We start from the raw sequence: 26,763 nt of genomic DNA on the forward strand, positions 1-26,763 counted from the left end.
ATAAGCTGTCAAATACTTATTGAATTTCATTTCTATCTGCTACAGAGGCTGAAAAATCTATTATTTAGTAGAAGAGTTGACACTGTTGAATTTCGAGAAAAACTTCAGGTTTTAGGGGCTTATTTTAAAATCGCCCAGAGGTTTTACAGGAAGTTTTAGGCGTCAATGGGTTAAAGGACCTTAAAGGCTAAATCAAACTGCTGTTAGCAGAGTGAATGTAGGTGACGTGAGTCGCCACAGAGTTTGAGGTGTGAAGCAGCTAACAAAACTGCTTCAGTGTTACTGAACAATCTCGAGTCCAACATGTTTCACTGAAGGACAAACACATGCTTCGACAAGCTGCTTACACCTTTCATAGTGAGACAAATCGATCTTTAACACAACAATTAGGTTTGGGTTTTATATGTTTTTAAGAAGTATAAAAAATGTCCCTTTCACTTACAATTAAAACACACGACCTCCAGTTGAAAGACTGTTTACACAGCGTGTCTTCTCGGACGTGAGTAACAAGGGATTTTGTTTGAAGTAGCTTTATGAGAAAAACATCACTTTTCTTTAGTGGAGGTTTTCAGGAAACTGTTAACTTTTGCCTTACTGTTGCATCGGGGAAGATTAAGTTCGACTTTGTTACTGCATGAAATAAATAGTTTATTGAATCCTCCTAAATATTCAGTAGATTAAACCTGAAACTGAAGGTCTTGTAAATGTCAAGTGAGGTCAGTTTAACTTAGTTTAGCTCTGGACACATTCTTGTTAGTGCTTCAATCCAAAAACAAATCATTACACCGAAACCATTAGATATTTCTGGGGAGGCTTCATTTACTCTTTTTTTTAATTAACCACAGACATGCCATAAACAAGCAAATAAATACAGCTACAGTGGGTTTTAGAAGAACTCTGGAAGATCCATTAAAGTTGTTTATTTCAGGCTGGTTTTATATCTCCACTGATCATGTTCATTTCTCCAGATTGAATTAAACTTTTCCCAGGCGGCACAAATGTTGACCACAAACACGAGAGCACTCGATATATGGCCCTGAACCATGACATTTTGGCAAAAAAGCTCCATAATAATTATAGAACTTCAGAATATATTGTCTTAATGAAGTTGAAATATGCATCTTTCTTCATTTCTCTGTCACACTAAAGGAAACCATCAGTGTGTGAGGTAACCAGTCTAAGGTGTAAATAAAAAAGATGAAAGTGAGATTTAAATGTGTGGACTCTACGGGGGGCATCGACCATTTGTTAAAGGACTCTCTGCAGACCCATAAACATCACAGCTGTTAGTTGTCTCAGAAACATAAACAACAACAACATATTTTGATGTTTACTTTTGCCAGTTAGTCTATATTTAACCTGTGACTTATTTGTTTAGCATCTTGTTTCATGTCGTAACTCCATGTTTACCAGTTTCTTTTTTTATTGAGTTACTTTTTATTGATTTAAAAAAAGAAATCAAATCAAAAATCCAAAGGCAGATAAATTCCAGATAAATAAAAGTGCTCCTATGACATGTTTACCTCTTTAATAAAGACCAAAAACTAATTCTAAGTTGGTTTTAAGCCAACAGGGTTTCCTCCAGGATTTTTTTTTTTAAAAACCGTGGGGGAGGTCTGCCCGAGTGGAAGAGGAGGGGTGACGACGACAAGGAAAACATGAATTTTGAAATGTGAAATTGTGACTATTTCAAACTGAATGTTTTTCTAAATACATTATTTACTATAAGATTTCCGGTACATGAATTGAAAATAATAATGATCTTGCAGTATCATTAGGCCAAAACAACAAACGCAACAACAACAAATTAAAGATATAAGTTAAATAATTCAACTTGTCGATACTGAATACAGTCAAATAAACATCTCTTGCTGCATAGAATGTGTACAAAAGAAAAAGGCAGTCCATCCATTTGAAGAAAATAGCTACAATGTAAAAATACAAGGCTGTAGCACAACTACATACACAACTGTGCCCTCCTGTCTCCTGTGAGACTTTTTTTTAACATTTGAAATAATGACTACAAATTGAATGTTTGTACTGTAGCAAGCATACACAACTGCTTTATCTAATGGCACAGTTTGCAGCCTGGCTGAGAGCACTTCATTTTCACATTTCACACTACATTCAAAAAATCAAAGATAACCTAGCTTAGGTACCTTTCTTTCACCCTTTTCTCTTCCTCCACGTCGGACAGTTGTCTCTGTTCTCTTCGTCATTCGTGCGCCGCTGGTTTTTCAAAATAAGGGGATTTGCAGCATAGCGTCACATTTCATGAAAAAAAACATGTTTTGTGCCAAAATCACATTTTATACAATAATTTACATTAATATAAACATAAAACAACATGAAAACAAGGTAAAAAACAACTACAACAACAACATTATTCTGTAGGTGTGGCGGCTTTTATTTTGAAGTGGCGGTGTGCCACAATCAATTACATGTACCAATTACATGAATCTCTCTCTCTCTCTCTCTCTCTCTCTCTCTCTCTATATATATATATATATATATATATATATATATATAGAGAGAGAGAGAGAGAGAGAGAGAGATACAAATATATATATTCTTTTTTTTAAAGTTATCCCACACATTCTCTCTCATTACATTATGCCACTCTCTATATATTAGAGTCTAACTTGGCTTTTCCAGTTACAGATGCTAACCCCAGCAGCTGTTAAATAAAGCCAGTTAGGGCGAGAGCTAATGCTGGCTTAGAAGATCCCCAATTTCTGCCAAAAATGTTTCTTTAAGCTCTAAAATGTCAATTTTTCCATTATATAAACGCACCGAACAACTTTAAAGCCAATTCCTAGTTAAAGCTATTTTGCAGGCTGAGAATGAAATCCTCTTTGTGTGACCTCATTAATATTCCCTGTAGCTCCATCACAGCAGTTGTTTGATCCTATAATGTCTTTTATGGCTTCATTTACATTGTTCCAGAAAAGCCTTTAGTTAAGTGCATTTCCAGAAAACATGAGTCGTACAGAGCCTCTGACACGGCTGTTGGATGGTTCTGCTTTTTATCTGTGGTTTAAAAAAAGAAAACTGAATCAAAGTCTCTCCATCGTTTAGATGTTTTCAGTATAAACTGTCCTGAGATTCAGTGTCCTGCCAGACTTTGTCCTTTTGCTTTCTGTTAACAGTGTGTGTGTGTGTGTGTGTGTGTGTGTGTGTGCCTGTGTGTGCTTTGAGTAGACTCAGCTGGCTGAGACAGAGCAGTCACACAGTCTGTGTGAGAGTTTGGCGAGGCAGCGTGACGAGGCCCAGCGAGAGGCGGAGCGGCTGAGGACCAGCTTCAGGGACGTGGAGCGGACGCTGGGCACCAGAGAGCGAGCTCACAGACACAGAGTCAAAGGCCTGGAGGAGCAGGTACACACATCGTTATTAAACGTCTTTGTCAACCTTTTCCCACTTTGAATGAGCTGGTTTAGGGTGTAAAATGTAGTTTTTTCAGCTGCTGTATCGCTGCAGTTAGTAGTGGAAGATGTTTTTCGACTCTTAACTTAAGTAAGAGTACTACTACCACGCTATGAAAATACTCTAGTACAAGTAGAAGTCTTACTTAAGTAAAAGTAATAGAGCCCGACTGAAATAGGATCTTTGAGACTGATGCGGATACTGATTTAAGAGGGGGAAAATACATCGATAACCGTTCTGGTGAACAAAATTTTAACTTTTTTGGCGCTCATATGAAAATAAACCTTTTTTATGTGGATTGCGCACTGATTTTTCACCGCTCTGCAAATTTACCCAGATGGCTACTTTCTCAAACATAACACTTTATGAAATCATTTTTACCATTGTTATACATTATAAAATGTGTACATTTTCAGCCAATTTCATTAATGAGAACTGAGAAAAATAAAGAAAAAATAGGAATTAAATAAAAAGCTAAATAAACATAATCACTGGTCAATTGCTGACTATTAAACAAAAATTGATTTATACACTGTCGCCCATAAAGTTGGAATAAAATATTTTTTACCTCTTTTCATTAAATGATTGTGACAATGTGACTTATTCTTGACAGATAGTCTATATCTTCTCAAAACTTTATTAATTAATCTCTTCCAAACATATCACAATAAAAATGAAACCACAATTAATAGAGGATTGTTTCTGAAAACAAAATCATTCCAACTTTATTGGCGACCGGTGAACACCATTTTCTGCATTTTATACTGTGTAAATAAAGTTACACACATATCGGACAGCATACACCGATACCGATAAGCCTTTGATAGGCCAATATCAGCAGATATTATCTGTCAACCGATATATCTGGCAGGCTCTTATAAGTTATACAGGATGAAAAAAATGGAATCTGATAGCTTTAGTTACTTATCAGGCAAATGTACTGGGGTAAAAAGTACAATATTTACCTCTGAAATTCATACTAAGTGCTAGCCTGGCTAACACCAGACAAATCTCAAATGAGATTTGGTCTGGAAACCAGCCATTCATTTCTCCGTAGAGGAGGTGTGGTTTACGATCCTCCGGAGCCGTTTATTGGGCGTTACGGTAGTGCCGGTGATTAGCGCCGCTAGCGGCTAATAGCCTCGCTACCTTAACGCCGGTGATCTCGATACGAGCCGGGGGACAGCGGAGCCGCCGAGAGACCTTTCGCCTTTCAACTTTCGCTCTAAACTATTCAAAACACCATCTACAGCTAAAGAGAGTTTCGCGTCTGCAGCAGCCATGTTGGATCCGTAAGAAAACTACAAGCTTCCAAGTGCCGAGTAGTACGCGTCATCGTCTTGCCGTCCCTCCCCGCTCTGTGATTGGATCCCTAAAACAGGGCTAAGAAACCTCTCTGGTTGCCAGACCGCCTGGAGGTTCGAAATTAAATTCGAGCACGCAAGGCAGTATGGGTATACCCAGGCTAACTAAGTGCAGTATTTGGGTAAATGTAATTTACGTTTCCACACTGGCTGCAGGTGTCCACCCTGAAGGAGCAGCTGCAACAAGAGATGAAACGGCGACAGCCTTCTCTTCCGTCCTCCCTGCTGTCGGCAGGAAAATGAATTGCAGCTTGACAATAGGAAGCACCAGCACACATCACGTCTGATCCAGGGAAAATCCACTCACCATAAATGTCTGAAAGCAATATTTACTCACAGAAACTTTCCTAAAAGTATTCTTACTCTAACTCTACTGTTTAAAATACGAGTTGTTTTTATGTTGTGACACTGAGATGAACACTACTGTCATTTTGATGCCGTTTTATTGATGTTTTGTACGACACTTAGCCATTGACATGCAAGGGGACGGAGACTCGGCAGCTGTGCTGAAAAGGCCAGCAGCCTGCTGATTACTGGCAAACATCTGTACTTGATCCTTGCTCAACATCTTCCCAAACTTCCTGCTCCTATTCAAGAAGAAAACCCAAATCACCGAGAGGATTCTCCTCCAGACAGAATCTGGATGTAGCGCAGGAACGAAAAGTCTGCCAGTTGTGCAGTTTGGCTTCGACTCGTCCACAGTTACATTCACAGACGAGGACACTCAGAGGAAGGTCTTCACTGAGGCAGAGCGCCAGGAAACAAACAGACTGAGCACAATGAAGGGGCTGCACTGTATTTTCTCTCAGAAACAGACACAGATTTTACTGATTATGTGATAATAGAGACACTTTTATAACTGAAGAGACCAAAAGGCACTGCACTATGATGGTTTACTTACAGTACAGTATGTGTTTTTATTGGTTAAATGAATACTTCAGCCTTAAAATTATTATTTGTACATCAGTTATTTACCTGGGAATGTTACTTTTTTTTTTTGCATGGCTCCTCTGTGAACAATTAATCTGAAAACTGAGTAAATCTTTAAAGGATTGGAAATTGGTGGTTGCATTATACGACAGCATAATTATATCAAGCCATCATTCATGCAGTAGAATCCAAGTTTTATTTATCCAGTCGCATGCTCTCTACTTCTCAAAAACTTTAATTTATGCTGAAATTGTATTATTACTAATAATATTATTAACACTTACCACTACCTTCTTGACTCGTCCAGTGTGAGACGGTACTGACAGAGGGTTTTATGATATTAAGATTTCCTAACACTTTATATAAAGCCTATGTCTATAATGCATTATACTTGCATTATAACCTGCTGACAGCACTGTCTAATTAAATAATAATGCTCTATAACAATAGTTATATCATAATACTAATTAAAAACTGGTCACTCACTGACTTTGTTTTTGCAAATCTCGAACCCTGTAATGATATTTTATTATGCATTATGTCATAAAGCATTAAAACAGTGAAAGTATGAACGTTACTTGACCCTACAAGTAAAAATAAAATGCTTTATGTGTTATGATTATTGCTTTTATTCATTATGAATATTTATAATTATACAGTGATCTAAGCATATTATAATGCATAATGAGTGTTTCTAATGCAGTATAGATGTGGGTGTCTTGGAAGATTTGAGTGAATATTCATGAGTTTAGGAAGAAATGGCACACAACTGTATAAATGAGACTTGGATTATACTGCACAAGTTGTGTGGGAGATTGTTAACGATTGGGGTTATTGCGTGCTGTTCTTAAACGTGGCCCTCATTTTCCTAATTTCTTCAAGAATTCTCTCAAATTTTCGGATTCTAGCTTCAACATGGAGGCATGCAAGAGAATTCAAGGTAACACAGGGTTAACACTTAATATACAAATGGTGATTTTAGGGGTAAAGTATTGCTTTAATATTAGTGTTACTAGTTGTATATACTTTGTACTTACTGTATAAACGCTGTCAGGCTTATGATTGATAACAGCAATATGACTTGTATGAACAAAACACATGGAGGCCACATGTCTGCAGGAGAATAAACCTACTGTGTGCACCATAACTCATGTCCGTCATAAATACCTTTCAGTGCACCGAACTGCAGCTTCAGATTACGTTACAGCACGTTTGAGTCAATCACACACTGAACAGCTGTAGTAAAAAAAAAAAAAAAAAGTTTATTTTTTTTTTCTCAGTCTTTATAGTGACAGTTTTACAAAGCAGTAGTAGCGGCCGTTTGTGAGACGCCTTTTTGAAGCACTTGTTGCCACTGGAGTACATTTATATGAGTTTTGCTGCTTGGTTTGCGAAGCACAGATCCAGGTGGCAGTAGTACAAAAACTGAGGTCACTCACCACCTGTTCCTTCACACATCTCATGATCTATCATGGCGAGATATTGGTTAGTTTTGTCTGATGTCAGTGCACAGTGGCCACCATTGATGAGCTGATCATCATGAGAATGACTGCTTTTCAACACAAGTACAGTAACACGTCAACAAACACAAAGCATGAGATTAATACGGTACAATATGCTAAAAAACGAACAAAAATAATAATAGAAAAAAAAGATGTTCCGCGGTTTTATGTGCATCTCTAATAGTTTTTATAGCACCAGTGTGATGATTCTATAGCACCAGTGATTTATACAATCGTCAATGTTCTTTGGAGTATATTCATCCACACAAACACAAACACACACACACACACACACACAGGACCTACTGGGCAGACAAAGATAAACACGACAAAAAAGTGCTTTTCGCACAGGAGTAATAATTGTAGAGGAGAAACCGTGAGGATGGAGGAGTACGGAGGGGGAGGACGTGGATGAGTGGTAACAGAAGAAGCGGCAGTATCTGGGCAGGAAGTGTCCCTGATCTCTGCTCAATCAGCAGCCGCCGCAGCTCTTCCCGCAGCTTCCTCCTATTGATGAACACTGGCCGCTCAGCGCCGCCACACCGCAGCGGGAGAACTGATCACGACACATGTCCGCTGAAATCACAGAGACACAGGGTTAAAATAAGAAATCTCAATATGCAAACAGAAAAAACACAAGTACAGAATACACTGAAGCACCTCTGATCAGCTCTTCATGTCGGCATACAGTCCTCACACACACCTCCTTGTTGATGACGTACACCCGTCGCAAACTGGATGGAAACAAAAGAAAAAGGTCACTTATATCAGTCAAAACTCAACTTTAATAATATGTCAAGCAATATTCAGTGTTTTATGAGAAAAAGTCAATAAATTGATTTTTAAAAAAGTATAAATATCTGTTTCCACACCCTAATTTATCTTAAAACCATAGACTGTATAAAATGCTTAAAACACATAAGTGAGACTGTTACACAGGCTGACATGTTGCTTTATTACGATTCCGTTCTGCTGCTGAAAACACCCACTAGAGTCCAAATGTGAATTACTCCACAGCTGAAAATAGTCCCCAACAAATACATAATTTACTCTGGTTCAATTAACGTTTACTAGGAACTACAATGCCCTGCTGTTTCAGGACATAACTGAGCCTTTAAGAATGAAACTACACACTTGTGTCCTGTCTTTAGAGATTTACAGCCACAGAAGAAACAATGGGCTTTGAGGCTGAGAGCGCCAAGCAGAGAAGAGAAGTTGGGTAATAGATGGACTAACAGATTGTTGGTTTTAATCTTTTCATAGAATTTGTTTACAATAAGAAATATCATTATCCTTACGCTGAATATGCAGAGAAACCAAACAACAATGTAGCGTTTCTCCTAACATGTTCTTCTACATCTACACTGTAGTGGGGCTGTAACTAACAATTATTGTTATTATTGTTAATCTGCCAATTATTTTTCTTCAGTAATTGATTAAGCCTTTGGCCCATAAAATGTCAAAAATAGTGAATAATGCTCAAAGTTTCTTAAAGTCCAAGGTGATGTCTTTAAACGTTTTGAACTGTCAGTCCAAGAAAACGGCAGGAAATCTCCATATTTAAGAGTCTGGGAACAGCATTCGCTGACATTTTTTTGCCTGGAAACTGTATTAACTTGTTTTAAACTATTAATCTATTATATAAAATCCTGCTGTAGTGAAACAGTGCAGTGCATTATAGTAATGCATTGAAGTTTCAAAAGTTCTTTATTACCTCAATAATATTTTCCCTCGAGTAGACCAATACTCATACATTGTCCATGAGGAAAGTATACCAGTAGATTAGGTAGATACTCAACTCTCTGTTTGAAAGAGCAAGCTGTTTGGAGAAGATCTGTTTTGGAGTTCGATAAACAGTTTGTGCTTTTTGGAGATGCAGTAGAAGTAGTTTCAATAGTTCAGAGAAAGGCTGCGTTTTAAGTTACTCACAGTTTGTTTGTTCTACAAACTTCAGAGAGGTCTTGACTGATAAAATTGAGAGATAAAACGACTGTGTTTGTTTAAATGTAATGTGAGTGTGTACCTGTAGAAGCAGAGGCTGTTCAGGCACTGCTTGCATGGCTGGTGAACAGAGTAGAGTCTGGTGCAGGGATACTGCTCCTCTCTGCAATCTGGAACCAAAGACACAGAAATAAATGTCTCCACTCAAACTAAACAAGTGATTATCTGTCAGCCGTTCGCCAAACGTTTCTTACCAAGAGGGCCGGGCTCCGTGGGCTCCGTCTCCAAATCAGAGTCTGATATTCACATGGAAAACAGATTTACAAATGAGACACAATGCAAACTACTCTCAAACACCGTGACTCGGCAGGAGGAGCATATATACCTGATTTTTCTGGACGGACCACTGGCTGGAGTCGAACCTGCTGCTGGTAGGTTCCAGGAAGAGAGTCTGGATTTTCAGAATCTGGATTCTCTAAACAAGAAAGAGATGGATCGCTTTCATAACGTACACTGTTTAACTGTGTGAAAGCAGCATCAAGGGACATTTCTATGAATCTGAAAATTCTTTACCTGGAAAGTAATCCGGCCCGTAGTCCTCTGTGAAGCCATAAAGTAAGCAGGAGAGAAAAGAGTTTCATGAGATCAACATTGTGAAAGTAATTACAGTCAGTACCCCCCGAACACACACAACAAAAAAGCACCGCAGCATATAAAATAAACCACCTGCATGCCAAAAGAGAACAAACAAGCAGTTTGCGAGGGTGTAATGCATGACTTCATATGCAAGATGTTTAAAAATAATAACATACAGAGTGGTCAGAGTGCTATTTACGCTGTGACAACAGTTGCTATGCGGGTGGTAAATAACAGAGGAGAGAGCTCCTCGAGGCGAGGTGACACATCAGAAGACAACAAGAAATGGGGAGCAGATGTGCAGCGCTGTGATATAAACCGACGCTGTGCTGGAACAATCAAGGCCAATATTCTCTTAATGAACTCACCCAAAAAAGGAAATGGTTCCTGGTACTGAGCCTGGGCGAGCAGCAGAACTGTTGACATTTCAGAACAATAAAGTGATCACAAAGATGAAGTGATGAGTGACATACAGAGGAGGGGAAGTAACGACAAGTACTCTGAATACTACTAGTACATTCATTATCTACGTAATGCTTTTCTCAAATGTTTTCCATTTTCTAATGAAACTTTTTTTTTTTTTAAAGTTTTGCAAATTTTTCTAATTTTAAGTTCATAAAATGCACCTATATCATGTTGTTGCTGATATGACCAGTTATGACGGCTATTGTTAGCTAAAGTTAGCATACGTAAGCTGGATATAGTATTAATGGCATTTGCAGCAATTGTTATAATACTTTTTTGCATTTATCATTATCCTATTACTTCCACCTGCAGCCACAGTTAGCGTAGTTAGAAGAGTGTATTGAATTGAGCCAAGTTGTGTTTTTTTATTGTAAAGTTACATTCTCAATTATCTCAATTTTGCTCTCGCTGGCAACACCTCTGGTGAGAAGCAGTAACTGTAGGTGAATTTTCGGATCTCACTGTCACTTGTTCTTAAAGTTTCATCATCTGTAGTCATTCTTTTCTTTATGTTTCAGCCTTAGGAACAGTTAACTGGTAACACTAGCAGAGGTACACTGCTTCACACACAGGTGGGTTGAAAGGTGGGTCTGCTGGATTAGCTCCGCCTTCTCGCAGTGACAGACCAATCACTGCTGGGTGATGGAAACGGTCACTAACTCTGTGCTGCTTTTAATTTTTCCTGGGAATGTTGACACAGATGCTGAACTCTTAAAAAAGTAAATGCTTTCATCAGTGGACTTTTTGCTGACACTAGAAGGTGGAGTTAAAACAGTGCAGACCACTGATTGGTCAGAAAGAACTGTCATTAGTGGGACACAGAACATCCTGCACACCTGACATTTTTAAATAGTAAAACTACCATCAATAGCGACTGCTATTTTTTTTGTTCACTTGCCCTGGATTTTTAAAGAAGACAGCCCACAAACCTACAACATACACAGCAACGTATAATTGACAAAGTGCAGTCGTCATCCCGTTTGGTTGCAGATGAAGAAAGTGTTGCATTAAAGATGATGTCTATTAGTTTAATGTGGTTGCAACAACTGAGAATGCGGCAGATACTATCCGCAGCGGAAAAAGAAATAGAGAAAATAACCTGGTACCAAAAGTGAGTCAAGCAGAGCGGGAACATCGCAGTGGAAGCACAGCTTTTGTCTGTTTGTCAACAGGATTACAGAAAAACTACTGGCTGTTTTTTTATAAAACTGGGTTGGAGGATATAGCACGGGCCGGGGAAGATCCTATTAAACATTGTTGCATAGCCGAATTACAAAGCGGATACGCAGATTAATTTTTACTTTGGTTCACATTGTGACATAGGCCACAGCCTTGGAGGAGGTCTGCGCTCTCCGAGCGAATTTCTAGTTTCTTATAAATTCAACTTTACAATTTCCAAGAGGATGTGTTATTAATTCTGCTTCAAGGCAAAACAAACCAGGTAAATATTCAACTTTAGTTTGTTTCAAACCTCTTTGGTCTCATGAGAAACAAATTGAAGCGGTAAACTCTTGAGGGATTAGTTTGTTGGTGCATTTATGTTTATCTTTGAACAGAGTCAGGCTAGTTATTTCCCCTTGTTTCCAGTCTTTATGCTAAGCTAAGCTAACGGGCCTCCAGCTGTTGCCTCATATTTATCGTACAAACATTAGAGAGTTGTGCAAAATGCAAAAAATAAATAATTCCTTTATCTTTGATGGTTGCACATGTGGTGGTGAATATTTAAATGTAAGATTTGAAAGCAAGTTTCAGCGGCTTCAGCGGCTGTTGGTGCAGTTACCTGGCATGCAGATGAGCAGGAGGACTCTCATGGTCGCTCTGAGAGGTAGACTGACTTTAACACTGGAGGGGAGATGAGGAGAGCATTAACAATCACAACAGAGCAACATGAGGGGAATAAAGTGCTTAGTGCTGGATATTCCTCTGCTCTCCTGAACTCTCTTCTCCTCTCTTTCCCCCTGCCCTCCGTCACCTTTCCAACCCCCCACTGCTCTCCCCTCTCTCTGCCCTTCTTCTTCCCCCTCTCATCCCCCGTCCTCCCCCTCTCCACTGGCCCCAAACAGCCAGAAAAAGAGGGGGAGAAAACTCTGACAGCAAGAATGTGGCACGTCTGTCTTCCTAAGAACAATTTCTCTGTTTTCCTACTTTTCCTCGCTGCAGCAGCAGACAGTCTTGCAGCTGCATTCCAGGAAAAGAAACAGAGGACCCCTCAACCCCACCCCTCTCCCTGAGTTTTCTTCATCCCTCCCTCTCTCGTCGTCTGTCTCCACATCCTTCATTTCCCTTCTGTCGCCCTCGCTGGTCATTTCCTCGAACCCTTCCCCCCTCCCTCCTCCTCCTCTTCTCTTTCTTCTTCACTCCAGCGAGCAGAAGCCTCTCAGTTTGAGTGAAAATGACATGTGGACAAAAAAACATGAACACTGACAGCATCGAACATCACCGACTTTGACTTTTTTTGCTAAGTTGTCACTGAACTTCAGTATGTCCCACTGTGAATGCATACAGTAAAAGCCATTACCTTAGCTTCCTGTAACACTCACTAAACTACTTTTCCACTTTGTGGAAAGTATGAACGCTCCTCCTCCACTGCTGCACTGTAGGCTGTTTCATACACACAACATGAAGCAGTTAATTTGTGCTTTTTACACTGTACACAGCAGACCCTTCTCTTTCTCTCTGTGACATTTTGTGAGGCCACACTGGACAGAAAACATGATTGAAACACAGTTTGTACAAGTTCTGCATGTGTATCAATAAATCAGTGTGTTTGCGCGTGTTTGTGTACCAGCAACACACACACACACACACACACACACACACACACACACATTCTTCTTGTGCATCACAGTGGCTATCGGAAACCATATGTTTTCACAGCACACATCTGGGAGCGATTAACCCCCCCTCTCTCCATTGAGTCCTTCCCTTCCCAGCTACAGACCCCCCCATCTCCCCCCACCTACACACACACACACACACACACATACACACGGACACTCATTAGTAAGACTCTCTGAGGACAGCAACAGAAGATACACTGTTGTCATCTATTTTACGCCTTTTGTTCTTATGCAGCTATGACAAAGAAATAAACAAAAAAATTCAAAATCATCTTCCCATGTGCCCTCATCGACCCCCAGCCTCTGTGAGTGTGTGTGTGTGTGTGTGTGTGTATGTGTGTTTTCCCTCTTGGCACCCTCTCTCCATTGTAGTGCCATTGCTGCAGGCAGAGCTGTGGAGTCCCTCCTCCTTCTTCTCTCCAGTGAAAACACAGGACCACATGTCAGCTCTCAACAGCCATTAACATACACGCAAATGATCCTAGAATTATTCGGTGTACATTATGCGGGCTGATGAACGCTTTGGATGCTTTAATGTCTTTGAAACAAAGAGAGAGCTGCATGCAATGTGTGCACAATCACCTCACATCTCCTGAGTTTTTTTTTCTCAGCACAAATGCAACTCAAGTTAACTTCTTTAAACTATCAGAGCACACACATGCATAATAATAATAACAATAATAATTAAAAACTAAACCAAAAACCTAATAAACAAACACAACTCTTTTTTTTTCATTGTTTCTTACCCGACTTCAGTTTGCTCCGACTTTCCTCAGCTCTCATGCGTCCTCTGAGTGCAGGAGGACCTCGCAGCGCCACATTGTACCACCCCGCATCTGTAGTCTCCTCCCCGTCCAGTCCCAGCCTCCAGCCCCCGGTCCCAGCACCGACCCGCAACAAGATCAGGCTAACCCCGAGTCCGGCTGCCCCTCAGATCCTGTAACGCTGCAGGATCAAAAGTATCGATGAGCTGATCAAAGGTGCTAAAGAGCCCGGTGCTAGGTGAGCAGGTAAACTGGCGACATGTCACCGTTTGTATCAAGAGCGGAGATGTGCAAACTAACTGAAATACTGCAGCAAATATGCAGAATGAAACATTAGGAAATTAGGAGCGCCACTCTTGATCAGTAGAACATATGCAATTGTTGCACTACAATAAGAGTATTTGTTGCAATAGAATAAATGTAATTTTTGCACTAGAATACAAGTATTTATTGCACTAGACTTAGAGTAATTGTTGCACTCGAATAAATCAATTTAATGTACAAAAATAAGAGTAGTCTTTGTACTTGAATAAATATAATTGTCACACTAGAATTAGATTATTTTTGCAATAGAATAAATACAAGTGTTGCATTAAAATATGAGTATTATTGCACTAGCATGAATGTATATATTGGATGGATGGATAAATATTGCACTAGAATAAACCCAATTATTGCACCTCTTGGTGCCCCCATGTTTGAAGAAACAAAAGTGCCCTCTTGGAAACCTCTATGGTAGTTAGACATACTAATAAAGCGCTCTCTAGGGTACATGGATCTTTCACTTCTTGACAAAGTGGATGCATCACCTGTGAGACACCAACATCTACAATTTATGTAACATTAGACATTAACACTTAAAGAGAATGCACATCTTGAACTAAAACACTGAGAAACACTGTATAATGAACATAAACATCAACACTTAAAATCTGCCTTTATGACAGTTAACTAAACTCAGTAAGTGATGAAACTGCTGTTGATGTCACTCATTTGAGGCTCTGCAGAATAGTGACATCTGGAGGACATGAAGTGGCCACCACTGTGGATGTGTGGTGTAAATGTAGTGACATTGAATAATGACAACAGCTGCAGGCATTTCAACGGTTTATTTTCCATCAAAACTAAGACTGCTGTTGGTATGTTGGAAGATCTGGGGGAACATATACACTGTATGTCTGTGAATAACCGGCAAAGCTGAAAAGCAACAAGCTAAAACTGTTTGAATACAAGAAAACGCCTCCTTTTTACTTTAATATGCAGCATGGCATCTCCCAAGGGCACAGACATACATACAGTAGCTGAAGATAAATACTTCTGTCATGGTACATGTAAGACTCAGACACGCACACACTCTCTCGTGCATTCATACTGTACAATGTGCGTTTGTGTAACACCAAGTCTTCCAACCACACACACACACACACACACTCACTCCCCTATGACAGCTGATGTCAGTCTGCAGTGTGGTGGTGGTGGTGGAGCTGACTGGTGCACTGATCATTCAAACCTCAAAAAGCATTACTTTAATCAATATATAATTTTATGATGGAGGGAAAAGTTGGACAAGAGGACAACTGAGGTTTCAGACAGCAGCAGCCGCCTTCTTCTCCTTGTATGTGGCCATCATCTTCTTGATCTCAGCTATTGCTTTTCCAGGGTTCAGGCCCTAAAAAGAAGACCAGACAGACGAGGTAAGAGCAGTGAGAATATGAGACGTATTCAAGCTGTGGTGTGCATGTGTGGCGACAGGTTACCTTGGGGCAGGTCTTGGTGCAGTTCATGATAGTGTGGCAGCGGTAGAGGGAGAAAGGATCCTGCAGCTTGGACAGACGCTCCTCTGTGAACTCGTCTCGTGAGTCAATCATCCAACGATACGCCTGGGAGACAGCAGGAAGTAACCTTAAACCCTTCATGTAATTGTTAGCATATTGACACAGAATTTGTATTATTTGTTTCCTTTTCTTTAAGACCTATGTTATGATTGATAATTAATCTAAATAGCATTTGTGATTTAAATGTTCTTTTATTTGATATACGTTAGTGCTTTTATTTTTGTAATAAGGCTGCTCTCTCATGCATAGGACTCCAAGCAGCGTTATCAGTAAGCGGTAAGCACAAACAATGGTTCTTCGGTAAAAGGTTAAATTGTTTGTTACTATGATCTTGAAGATTCACATTCACCCAAAGAATAAAAATGAGAGATAATTCCCTTTGTACAGCATGCAGCCAATGAGGTATTTTTGTTTGGTTTAACTGTATATTTTTCTGTGTGGCTTTTTATTTTTTAAAGCAGATTCAAAATTGTAATCAGTGATCTTGAAAGGCTACTCGTTTGGAGAAGCATAACTTTTTTAGTACAATAAACATCCACACTACCCCGGTATTTTCAAACCCCTTAAATTAGAGACTTTTCAAAACAGTGCTGACCCAGTTTAACTTTGAAAAATTCCAGGACTGCGTTTTAATCAGTAGGGGTGGAAATGGAGACTTTTAAAAAATGATTACACAGACACCCACGGTCGCTTCCTGATTTGTTCTTATCAGACACAATGTGTTCTGTTCTGTCACAGCTCTATCCTGTGACCCTTTTTCCAGAAGAAAATAAACATCAGTCTTGACTGCCAGTGGTTAATTCAACATGAATCACAAATTTGAGGCATTGCTGAGCTTCTTGGCCATGCCATTAGCAATTGTGCAGTTACATTCTGCATTTTATAATGCTACTTAATTAAGTTTAATGCAACAAATTCGTGTGTCCAGCAGCATTATCAGCCCTACATGGAGGCATGTGAGAATAGACAGAGATTATTTATAAAACAATGGCAATGCTCCTGTAAGCAGAGACTGTTAATTTAAAAAAAAATAAAAATAAAAATACATATATATATATATATATATATACACACACACTAGCGGTCAAAAGTTTTAGAACACCCCAATTTTTTAATTGAAATTCAAGCAGTTCAAGTCAAATGAACAGCTTGAAAGGGTACGAAGGTAAGTGGTGAACTGCCAGAGGTAAATAAAAAAAGGTAAGCTTAACCAAAACTGAAAAATAACGTACATTTCAGAATTATGCAAGTAGGCCTTTTTTCAGGGAACAAGAAATGGGTTAACAACTTAACTCTATGGAGTCTTGGGCTATTTTGTCCATTTTTGAATTCTTTTCATGTCTTTGTAAGTCATTTTGTGCCTTTTCGTGTCTTTTTTTGTCATTTTGTGTCTTTTTTTAGTCCTTTAGTTCAACATAAAATGTGATTTTGAATCTTTTTTTTATTTTCAAAACACTATCATGCTCAATAAAGAATTTTAAATGTGCATTAATTTCAGAGTAGACTGAGACATTAAACTGCATCATTTTCAATTAAATTCTGGAAAAGTTGGTGTGTTTTAAAACTTTTGACCAGTAGTGTATATATAGATATATAATACATATAAAAATATACTATTGTGGATGCAGTCTAAGTGTTTACATGCTCTGACACACACCTGCATCAGCACAGCAGGCCCGAGGTATTTGTCTCCGTTCCACCAGTAGCTGGGGCAGCTCGTACTGCAGCAGGCGCACAGGATACATTCGTACAGCCCGTCCTACACAGGGACACAAGCAAGGAACACTACTTCATTTTCATGGGACTTTTGAGAGCACTGGAAAACATCAATGTCTGACCAACGTAAAAACAGCAGTGTACCAGTTTCTGTCTGTCCTCCACAGTCTGCAGGTACTGCTCCTTCCCTTCATTTGTCTCGTCCTTCTTCTTCAAGTAGGGCTCAATAGACTTGTACTGGGCGTAAAAGTTACTCATGTCCTGCAAACATGATTGTACAATTCAGTCGACATTCAAATGTCAGAATAAAAGCATCTGAAAATGCAAAAAAAGGAACATTTTGTGCCAATGCTTCTCAAACTTAATCTATGTCTGAGAAACTTGGTTTACAAAAGGCCAGGACGAAATCAACAATGAAGAAGTGGAAAGTTGTGGAACTGATATCACTGTAATATTCAGTACTATGTCACTTTTAGCCAGTGCAATATTTTACCCCATATAAATCAAAAACGTGTTAAAAACATGTTGCATATAAACAAAATTTACCAGGTTCTAATGTCAGTTAGATGTGGTGGATATTTACTCACAGGTACCAGGTCTTTGACCACATACATATGCGGCAGAGGGTAAATCTTAGTGGGCTTGCTGAGGTTGCTGTCAATCTTGTTGAGACAGGCGAGTGTGTTTCCTCCATTAATATTCATTGCACAGGATCCACAAATACCTGCATTTAAACAAAAATAAATAAAGCTTTAATATAATTTTAAAACAATCTGAAGACAAAAACAACCTTTTCTATCACAACACTGGACATGACTTATTTGTTGTTTTTGTGTTATAACAGATATTTAAGTCGGGAAAAGAAGAGTAATGTAGATCATAATTCTTTGATGAGAAAAAGGAGTATTCTTAAACTTCTCAAGAGCAAACCAACTACATGATCCTGACTAAATGTAGGCTACTACATCTACAACTATTACTACTCATTACACAGAATTATTATTTGCCACATTAAATGATTGTTTTATCAACTGAAGAATAACACAATTGTAAATGAGTTATTCTGACGTCCGTGTTACTGACCCTCTCTGCAGGAGCGTCGGAAGGTCAGAGTGGAGTCCATCTCATTTTTGATCTTGATCAGGGCATCGAGAACCATTGGGCCACAACTACAAGAAAAAAGAAACAGGACAGTGAGTCCAGAGTGTTAGGACATGAAAGTGTAAAAGAGGAGATATCTGATGTGTTTGACTTGTCAAACAAGAAAACCTCAACAGGTTTTATAGTTCTTTTCTTATTATTTGAGTCAGTTGAGTGTTTCCTTAAGCTGATTAGAGAACAGATGACAGAAGAGGATTGGAAATATGCCAGGCTGTCAGAGCTGCCTGAGTTAATTCTACCTGAAGGCTTCGTTAATAATGCCCTCTGTTTACACGTAAGAGATAACCTCCATCAGTGCAGGTGAACGTGATCAGGTACGGGTCAGATTGTCCAGCAATCAATTATAAGAGATAAGCAGAGTTTTGTTCAGACAGTCTTTAGAGTCAGAGGCCTCCACACCGTGGAGGACTAATAAAAGTTACAAATCTATAGACCGTGTTGTTTCTGACTTGATGCCAGGTGTTAATTCCTTTTCAACTCATACCTCACCACTGTTTAATAAGTGCCCATGGAATAAATGTAAAAATGCCCTTAAAGGTGTCTTAATATAGAAAATAATTCAGCTTCACTTCATCATCATATAAGGATATTTGGACAACTTGTTGTCACTTACAAGGTTTAACCCATTGAAGCCTGGAAAGCGGATACGTCGTTTTGTAGTATTTGTATAAGCTCTCAAATACTTTTTTAATTTCATTTCTATCTGCTACAGAGGCTGAAAAATCTATTATTTAGTAGAAGAGTTGAAACTTCTGTTGAATTTACAGAAAAACTTCAGGTTTTAGGGGCTTATTTTAAAATCGCCCAGAGGTTTTACAGGCGTTTTAGGCCTCAATGGGTTAAGTAGCTAATGAGTGAGAACACAGATTAATACAGTACTGGGCTTCCTCATGGCAGAGGGAACACTGTAAAACCTACGTGTTGAGGTCAATGTCATAAGTCTGCATGCGAGGCTTGTCTCCTGGAGTGTCTGGGTCCCATCTGTACACCTGGAACTTTTTTACTCTGGGTTGAACTGCTGTTGCCGCCGCTGTTTGGGCATACCGCACCGCCTGACAGCAGAAACAAGGAGAGAAAATACATTATTATTATGGCTGTTTTCATTACTCACTACTTTATACCTTGGCTAACAAAATGTGCGTACAGTATGATAATGTTCTAATGGCTTCTTTGAATATCTTTACTCTTATGCGTCTAAATAGAGTGACTTAACATTAATAAATTCACATTCTGAAAAGAGCTACAACTAACAAATACTTTCATCATTGATTGAGCTGCTGAAAATTCACTGGATTAATTGTCTGGTTCATGAAATGCCAGAAAATATAAAAAAAAGGTCCATCCCAGTTCGTAGGACTTCAAGGTAATGTCTTTAAATGTTTTGAGAGTGTATTATTATTATTTTAAAGAGCAGAAAATCTCCATATATAAGAGGCTTAAAGGACAGCATTTTCTGCAACTTCTGCAAGGAATCGTTTATCAAAATAGTTGGCAGCTATTACAATTATTTTTTAATGCAAAATCAATGTGTTGAGCAATAATTGCAGCTCTAACTCCCACATCTGTCTTCAAAGAGCTTTTTTGTTGTAGTTAGTTAAAGCACAGAAAAAAATCCAAATTACCCAAAATATCCCAGTTTATTCAAAGCAGCCATAACTCGTGATTCACTAGAAATAGATTTACTATTATACAGGCTTAAATTATAAATTGACACACTTTGTTTTGACTGAATCCGGTGCATGAAATGGATCAAACGTTTTATTTATAATTAGCTCTAACTGTATTAGCTAACGTTGCTATATTTAGCTGAACAATGTTTACAAGTTGGTTTAAGTCGTTTCCTGCCACGTTGGGTGGTTAAGTGCGTTTTAATCGTCTATATTCAAGGTTTAACACACATCAGCTAATAAAGAACACATTAACAATATTAAAAAGTTGTCGCAGAGTTAGTTTAACTATATCTGACAGTGAAAGTTTAGTTAGCTTGTTAGCTAGTAGCTGGACTACGTAAGAGGAGCTCCAGACCATAGATGGAGCCCTAAGCTGTCAATATGAACTGCGTTATGCGTTATAACGCTCTACGAACAAACAGATGACAGAAACTGTAACTGACAATAGAAAATTATTGAAAGTGTGTATCGAGAACAATGATTTGTCAACATACCACCAGTCCTGCGGGGCAGCGGAACGCCAAAACTCCACAGCGGCTCAAGGACGTGAAACCAGCAACCGACATGTTGGAGTTCCTCTGACCTCCACCGCTGCTATCCCGGCATGCACCGCAACGGCTGCGTCACAGATACAGCGGGAGCGCGCGTTTTAGTAACCGGCGTATGCCTTTTACAAACCGAATGCGTACACCATAGACATATATACATGTTATACATATATTATTATTATTATTATTATTATTATTATTATTATTATTATTATTATTATTATTATATTGTTATACATGTATATATGTCTATGGCGTACACCGTCGCCTAACTCATTTTTTCAAGTTTTGCAGGAAACACAAAACACTTCACCAAAAGTGTAACATATGATATTTATTTATAATTTCACTCAAAAGGGATGTAACAAAGGATGACACGTCCCATGTCATGTTTATGACACGCTCATGTCACTCTTTTGAAGACACCTTCAAAATAAAGTGTTACCATAAGTCACAAAGCCATGTTCAAAAAATGGCCCTTAGTCAGTCAATTTTATTTTGATTTAGGCATAATAAATCCGCTTAAGTCACACACTTGACATGCGCCATTATCTTAAAGGGGTAAAATCACATGACCTGATCAACTGAGGATGTAGGCGATTTTACCATAGGTGGCCGGCGTCATGAGGAGATGATTTAGGCAAAAAAAAAAAGAACAATTTTGACAAAAAAAATATTTAGGCGATTATTTTAACAGTGTGACGAAATTAATGCGTACATGTTTGTGGTCTGTTTTGCCCACTTATGACAGTTTTTCTCCACATTTGTCTACCCATTGTCGTTCGTAGGAATGATGAATTTGTTTCAATTATGACGATGACTATTTATTGCCTTTCTTCAAAGTCAGGAAGCCTGGGCGGAGCAGAGAACACATTCAATCGCGCTATCCAGGTGTCCAAATCGAACGAACCCAGTGCGCTTGTCAGATGTAGCCACAGCGTGTGGAACTGAGCTCATATAACCCACTAGTGGAGCTGTGCTAAGGTCACTTAAATAATATTTCCTTATTGTTAAAGGGACGACTGCGGGGAGGTAGACTACCCGACGAACAGCCATGGTATTCCTGACGTTATCTTGTTGGATTAGAAACCGGGGACCTGACAGATACTGGAAAGTCCAAGAAGTTCTCAAACATGCAAGGGTAAGGATGCGGCTATTTCCTGAAGAAGGAGCTAAGCTGTTCCACGCTTTAAAAATGTTGTGATATCTGACATGTTGTAATCTGTGTGGTAGATAAACTGCGAATTGTTCAAACTACAACACCAGTGAGTCATTTGCTATAGTTTCCTGCTCTGTAGTGATGACCCATGCTGTTTGTTCCGGTTAGAACGATGCTTCATCATTTAAATCCAATCAACAGCATAAATAATGACAGTCATTTATTCTAAGTCATCCTTCCTGTCTGTTCTTCCAACAGCACTTCAGAGGCAGAAAGAACCGCTGCTACCGTCTGGCTGTGAAGGCGGTCAGGAGAGCTTTCGTCTACGCCACTAAAGCTCGGATGCTCAAGAAACGCAACATGAGGACGGTGAGATAATCAATACTCAAATACAGATGTCCACTACAACTGCAAACATGTGCACAGGCTATAGTCTGAAATGTATCAGAGAAATGTAAAGTGTAATTTCCTCTAAAAAGCTTCTTACTGCTGTGTGACCCAAACAACCTTTATCAACAACGTTACAAGCGTTTGGGAATGCTGGGTACATTGCATGTTCAATAATAATATTAATACTCAGGAAAAACCCTATGTGCAATATTAATAATATTGTTCAATCAATCAAATCAAAATGACTTTATTTATCCCAGAGGGGAAATTCAGTTAATCTGTTAGCTCTTCTGTACATTATTGAAGAATCAGACAGCCTGATAGCACCGATGTAAGTATTTTAAGTATATTTATGTATGTATATGATGTTTTTTTTTTTTAAATTTTTATATATCTTTGTAACTCCCCCGTCTGTATCCTAAGCTGCTGTGACAACTGAATTTCCTCACTGAAGGATAAATCAAGTCTTATCTGATCTCATCTTAAAGCAGTGCATGCTGTAGACAGTCGGCAGTTATCAGGCTCTTCAGTTGATTTCATTTCACCTGGAAAATCCAATCAATATTCTATTCTTGATGCACTCTGTAGCACCTTGGGATTGCTTTTAACAATGAAAAGTGCTTTACAATTAAAATGTTTTATTATTATTATTATCAATACTGCTTTGCAAGGGTTCGACTAAAACATATCAAAGACTAGTAATAGTCAGGTGTTCTAGGCTCCCAAGATGCTAAAAGAAACCACATATTTCTTGTGTATTTCTTTCTTCTTAAAGATGCCTGATGTATATCGGTACTTTTGGCATGTAGACTGCCATGACCAGGGATCAGTGGGTGACTGCTCTCCCATCTGAGCTACAGCCGCCCCAGTTAGTTAGTTAGTTTGGTTATGTCAGAGCTATGGATTATGAAATCAGAAATCTTTGCTCACCACATCTTAGATTTATTACTCTTAGGTGTGCATTAACTACAGGTTATGAATTTCTTTTTACGATACAAAAAAGTTGAAATAATCAGTTATCTGATTGGTATGAGCCATTAAAAGCAGGTATTTTGCAGATTATCAAATATGAATAGTGTATCGTGCATCCCTAGTGATAGTTTTTTTTTCTTGCAAAATACTGGACATTTGCACCTCCTATGGGCTTTAAAAATCAGTCAAATGAAATGATATATGAAGGAAAAATGACTGTGTGGTTGAACTTAATCACTCATATCCACATAAAGATAGAGAAGTCAGTGATGAGTGATTTTAGGGGTCACATGTCTGAAAGGTTGGTAGTCCTCCAGACGCCTCCAGTCTGTACGACCACTTATTTAAATCAAGCTGTCCTTCCAGTCCTAGTTGCAGAAGGGTGTATTCATTGACATCAGTATAAGGGTAATGACTTCTTGCAAATAATAATTTTGTATTTAATTGATCAATAATATAATTTGGAATGGAACACACTACCAGTTCCTACCAGAGCAGGGGCGTCCCTCTCTACCTTTAAAAAAACTCCTGAAGACCTTCAGCTCTTCAGAGAGCATCTTCTCTCCTAGACCACATGATAAGTCTACTCCTCAAAGAATTGTGACTAGCACTAATAGCTCTTATTGCACTATACCTTGATTGTTTGCTTTTTACTCTTCCTGTAAGTCGCTTTGGATAAAAGCGTCTGCTAAATGACTAAATGTAAATGTAATAATTTATTGTATTTGTTGTGCTCTGATTTCTTCAGCTCTGGATCTCACGCATTGCAGCAGCATCACGAGAGCACGGCATGAAGTACCCCGCCCTTATTCACAACCTCAACAAGGTGAGTTTGGCTGAATGTTACAGCGCTGCACCACTCCTCCTTCTGTATTCTCTCTGTATGTGACATATTCCCTCTCTCCCTCTGTACAGACCAGCGTTGAGCTCAACCGACACATGTTGAGCGACCTGGCCATCACAGAGCCTCGCACGTTCCTCTCGCTCACGAAGCTGGCGCGGGCTCGGCAACATGAAGGCTTGAGAGCGGCGCTGGGTGACGGCAAAGAGCCCGCTGGTGTCTTCTCTCGGGTTGTGGTGCTGCAGTAAAGGACTGGGTGCAGTTACAGACTTCCAGCTGTTATGTGGTTTAAAGAGCGGCCGTCTTGGATTGTGGAGATGTTCAGTCAGGTGCACACTCACCTCTCTGCTTTCACCTCAAAATATTCCTCACACAAGATTCATTTAGTTAGATATTTTTGTTCTTTATTGATCATTTTACCAGGGCTGCGCAGTGCTAAAATCTCCTTGTTTGGTAGATTTTAAGTTGCCAACAGAGCTATGTCCCTGACATAGAAGGAGATGTGATATCTTGCTCAAGGACACTCCAGCAGGATGGATGATTACTGTTGCAGTGCCTTGATCCTCGTCCTTGAAGGACAGTTTCTCCACTCACTATGCCACCCTGCAGCCATGCTGTGATTTTGTTGTCCAAAAGCAGTGCTCTCATTAAAAAGTAGATTTAAAACATTTATGCCTTTTACTGCTGTTAAAGTCATTGCTGACAATGTTTGCTCCTAAATGCTCTTGTAAATTGTTGTCAGGTGACTCGTTTCGGTAGATTGAGGATATGTTGAAATGGTGCACTCTTAAATCATCACAATCATAATCCAAGACGGCAGCTGACATTAAAAAACGTAGCAATTGTTAGTCCACAAACAGCTTCTTCTCCATTCACTGAATTCAGTCCAACACTTTCCCAGCTACAGTGTCAAATTATTCCACTACAGCGTCCTGATTACCTCCAAAAGCGTCATAGAGGATGTGATTGTCAATTTCCACAAACCTCCTTCTGTTTGCATTACATGCAACCTTTTGTTAAATTATGATTTGATGCTGATTGTAAGGGTTTTTTTGAAGGTTGGGAAGAAGTGTGACCTCAAAGCTTTTCATGTCTCTGTGTAAATATATTTTGCCATTTCTTGTGATGAAGTTTTCCTCTGAATGTTTAGTTCATTAAACATTTTGATACGTATTTTGTCGTCCTGTCTTCATTCTATTTAACATTTTCTGTGTGTGATTGTGAGAGATTTGTTATTCTGGACTAGTCATTTGTAGCTTTCATGTTGACAAATGTTCTTCTGTTGTAGCCATGACCGTCCACACTATGCACAGCATCAAAGAATAAGAAACACGAGGACACAATTATCTTTATTCAATCAAACGGTGATTTGTGAGGAGCACTAACAAGTCAGCCTAAGTCTAAGCATTCCTCCAGCCCAACATTTATTCCTGATAAATGCTCCACAATACAATGAGAGACAAAGCACACATCACACTAATGTCTTCCTTTACGGGTTACAGCAAATATGTTCAGCAAAAAAGACAATAGAGAAACTTAACATTTCTATGAGAGAGACAAAAAGATTAGACCTTTTAGGGGGCTATAATGAAAGTTTTCATTTTTTTAGGTGTCATAAAGCAGCAATGTTTTAGCTTTAAGGTGAAGTTATTTGAAATTCTGACCATGTTGAGTAGACAAAGAAGGAGAATTTCCCCAAAAGATAAAATGAACTCCACAAAGCCACACATTTCTCTGTAAAATTCAGATTTTTAGACTAATCAGAAGACACAGATATTAGATTCTTCTTCATTTACTGCAGTCAGAGGCGTTCATTTGAATCATCAAATGAGTGAATCATGTCAGAGAAAGGTGAGAAGTTTGAATTAAAACTAAATATTGAATGGAGCCATGTTGGTTTTGAAAAAGTGGACTCTTCAGAATGAAACGGATCAATCTGTGATTTGTTTTATCATTATATGTATGTCACTGTTGTTTAATCTCTGAATATTACTATAAAAGTGATTTTAGTGGCATTTGTGGAATAAAAGACAAAATGCAAAATAACAAAACTTCAACATGGATTTGACTGATAGCATTATTATCATGGAGATGTTTATTTTAATTCTAAACTTTTATATAGATTGTGCAGGGAGCAGGAATAAAAGGAGAGGGCAGTTGGTCACCAGCACTAAAGTCAATGACCTTTGACTTAATCAAACCAGAACCAGACTGATGCAACCAAAAGAAAACCCTGTCCTTTCCTCTAAATGCTGTGTATTTTGACCCTCTGAGGATGCCGTATAAATTTTAGGTGGGACTACATGAATGACCTCTACTGGAGTCAGTTTCTGGGACAGCCAATCAGGAGAAAGAGTACTTATTACCAGCCAATTGTCTTTGCAGTTCTTCAAACAAACCCGCTGTCTCTGCTGCACATGCGCAGAGTATTACGGCATGACACGCGTGTATAGGAAGTGCAGTGACAGGTCTGTAGCAGCTGCCTCCTCTTACTCCTCACAGAAACCGGCCAAACTGTGCTTTATTTATTACCGTTAAAATGTCGTGGCTGTTCGGCCTGAGCAAGGGGCAGCCGGAGCCGCCTGCCGGTCTCCCGGTTCAGCCTC

The 26,763-nt window shown here is 39.0% G+C and overlaps 5 protein-coding genes across 6 annotated transcripts in view; 3 read left to right on the plus strand and 2 right to left on the minus strand.

The window, feature by feature from the left end:
* The window catches only part of LOC131968516 (rootletin-like), a 33,203-nt gene extending 26,339 nt beyond the window's left edge, over positions 1-6,864 (plus strand). For both annotated transcript variants that reach the window (XM_059329433.1, XM_059329432.1), the window contains 2 exons: positions 3,202-3,375; positions 4,944-6,864. In XM_059329433.1, coding sequence (XP_059185416.1) covers positions 3,202-3,375; positions 4,944-5,030 — 261 coding nt within the window. In that variant the 3' untranslated portion in view covers positions 5,031-6,864. The remainder of the gene's footprint in view (positions 1-3,201; positions 3,376-4,943) is intronic.
* A 486-nt stretch (positions 6,865-7,350) lies between these two features.
* On the minus strand, positions 7,351-13,905 carry mfap2 (microfibril associated protein 2). Its single transcript, XM_059329434.1, has 9 exons — positions 13,848-13,905; positions 12,042-12,103; positions 10,165-10,212; positions 9,734-9,760; positions 9,546-9,635; positions 9,415-9,456; positions 9,243-9,330; positions 7,880-7,953; positions 7,351-7,795 (listed from the first exon to the last, which is right to left on the minus strand). The coding sequence occupies exons 2-9, from the start codon at positions 12,070-12,072 to the stop codon at positions 7,692-7,694; spliced, it is 504 nt and encodes a 167-aa protein (XP_059185417.1). The 5' UTR covers positions 12,073-12,103; positions 13,848-13,905; the 3' UTR covers positions 7,351-7,691.
* Positions 13,906-14,964: 1,059 nt separating this feature from the next.
* Positions 14,965-20,829, minus strand: sdhb (succinate dehydrogenase complex, subunit B, iron sulfur (Ip)). The gene is made up of 8 exons (XM_059329373.1): positions 20,742-20,829; positions 19,496-19,629; positions 18,500-18,585; positions 18,004-18,140; positions 17,561-17,677; positions 17,358-17,459; positions 15,623-15,745; positions 14,965-15,534 (listed from the first exon to the last, which is right to left on the minus strand). Exons 1-8 carry the CDS (start codon positions 20,811-20,813, stop codon positions 15,451-15,453), a joined length of 855 nt encoding a protein of 284 aa, XP_059185356.1. The 5' UTR covers positions 20,814-20,829; the 3' UTR covers positions 14,965-15,450.
* Positions 20,830-21,700: 871 nt separating this feature from the next.
* mrpl20 (mitochondrial ribosomal protein L20) lies at positions 21,701-25,330 on the plus strand. The gene is made up of 4 exons (XM_059329352.1): positions 21,701-21,936; positions 22,213-22,323; positions 24,065-24,142; positions 24,232-25,330. The coding sequence occupies exons 1-4, from the start codon at positions 21,850-21,852 to the stop codon at positions 24,403-24,405; spliced, it is 450 nt and encodes a 149-aa protein (XP_059185335.1). The 5' UTR covers positions 21,701-21,849; the 3' UTR covers positions 24,406-25,330.
* A 1,238-nt stretch (positions 25,331-26,568) lies between these two features.
* Positions 26,569-26,763, plus strand: part of atad3 (ATPase family AAA domain containing 3) — an 8,459-nt gene continuing 8,264 nt past the window's right edge. The window contains exon 1 of the mRNA XM_059329325.1: positions 26,569-26,763. This exon is cut by the window's right edge and continues 126 nt beyond it. Coding sequence (XP_059185308.1) covers positions 26,697-26,763 — 67 coding nt within the window. The 5' untranslated portion in view covers positions 26,569-26,696.

This window comes from Centropristis striata, chromosome 3 (genome assembly GCF_030273125.1).
Source record: "Centropristis striata isolate RG_2023a ecotype Rhode Island chromosome 3, C.striata_1.0, whole genome shotgun sequence".
In the NCBI taxonomy this organism is placed as follows: domain Eukaryota; kingdom Metazoa; phylum Chordata; class Actinopteri; order Perciformes; family Serranidae; genus Centropristis; species Centropristis striata.

What these genes read in the sequence shown, in the direction of transcription:
- mfap2 (XM_059329434.1), bottom strand. Translation starts at nt 12,072, where the DNA reads ATGAGAGTCCTCCTGCTCATCTGCATGCCAG. An exon ending in CCTGCTCATCTGCATGCCAG is followed by an intron (nt 10,213 to 12,041) that starts GTAACTGCACCA and finishes AAATGTCAACAG; the next exon opens with TTCTGCTGCTCGCCCAGGCT. An exon ending in ACATGAAGAGCTGATCAGAG is followed by an intron (nt 7,796 to 7,879) that starts GTGCTTCAGTGT and finishes CTGTGATTTCAG; the next exon opens with CGGACATGTGTCGTGATCAG.
- sdhb (XM_059329373.1), bottom strand. Translation starts at nt 20,813, where the DNA reads ATGTCGGTTGCTGGTTTCACGTCCTTGAGCCGCTGTGGAGTTTTGGCG. An exon ending in TATGACATTGACCTCAACAC is followed by an intron (nt 18,586 to 19,495) that starts GTAGGTTTTACA and finishes TTTTTCTTGTAG; the next exon opens with TTGTGGCCCAATGGTTCTCG. An exon ending in GCACCAAGACCTGCCCCAAG is followed by an intron (nt 15,535 to 15,622) that starts GTAACCTGTCGC and finishes TCTTCTTTTTAG; the next exon opens with GGCCTGAACCCTGGAAAAGC.
- mrpl20 (XM_059329352.1), top strand. Translation starts at nt 21,850, where the DNA reads ATGGTATTCCTGACGTTATCTTGTTGGATTAGAAACCGGGGACCTGAC. An exon ending in AAGTTCTCAAACATGCAAGG is followed by an intron (nt 21,937 to 22,212) that starts GTAAGGATGCGG and finishes TTCTTCCAACAG; the next exon opens with CACTTCAGAGGCAGAAAGAA. An exon ending in AGAAACGCAACATGAGGACG is followed by an intron (nt 22,324 to 24,064) that starts GTGAGATAATCA and finishes TGATTTCTTCAG; the next exon opens with CTCTGGATCTCACGCATTGC.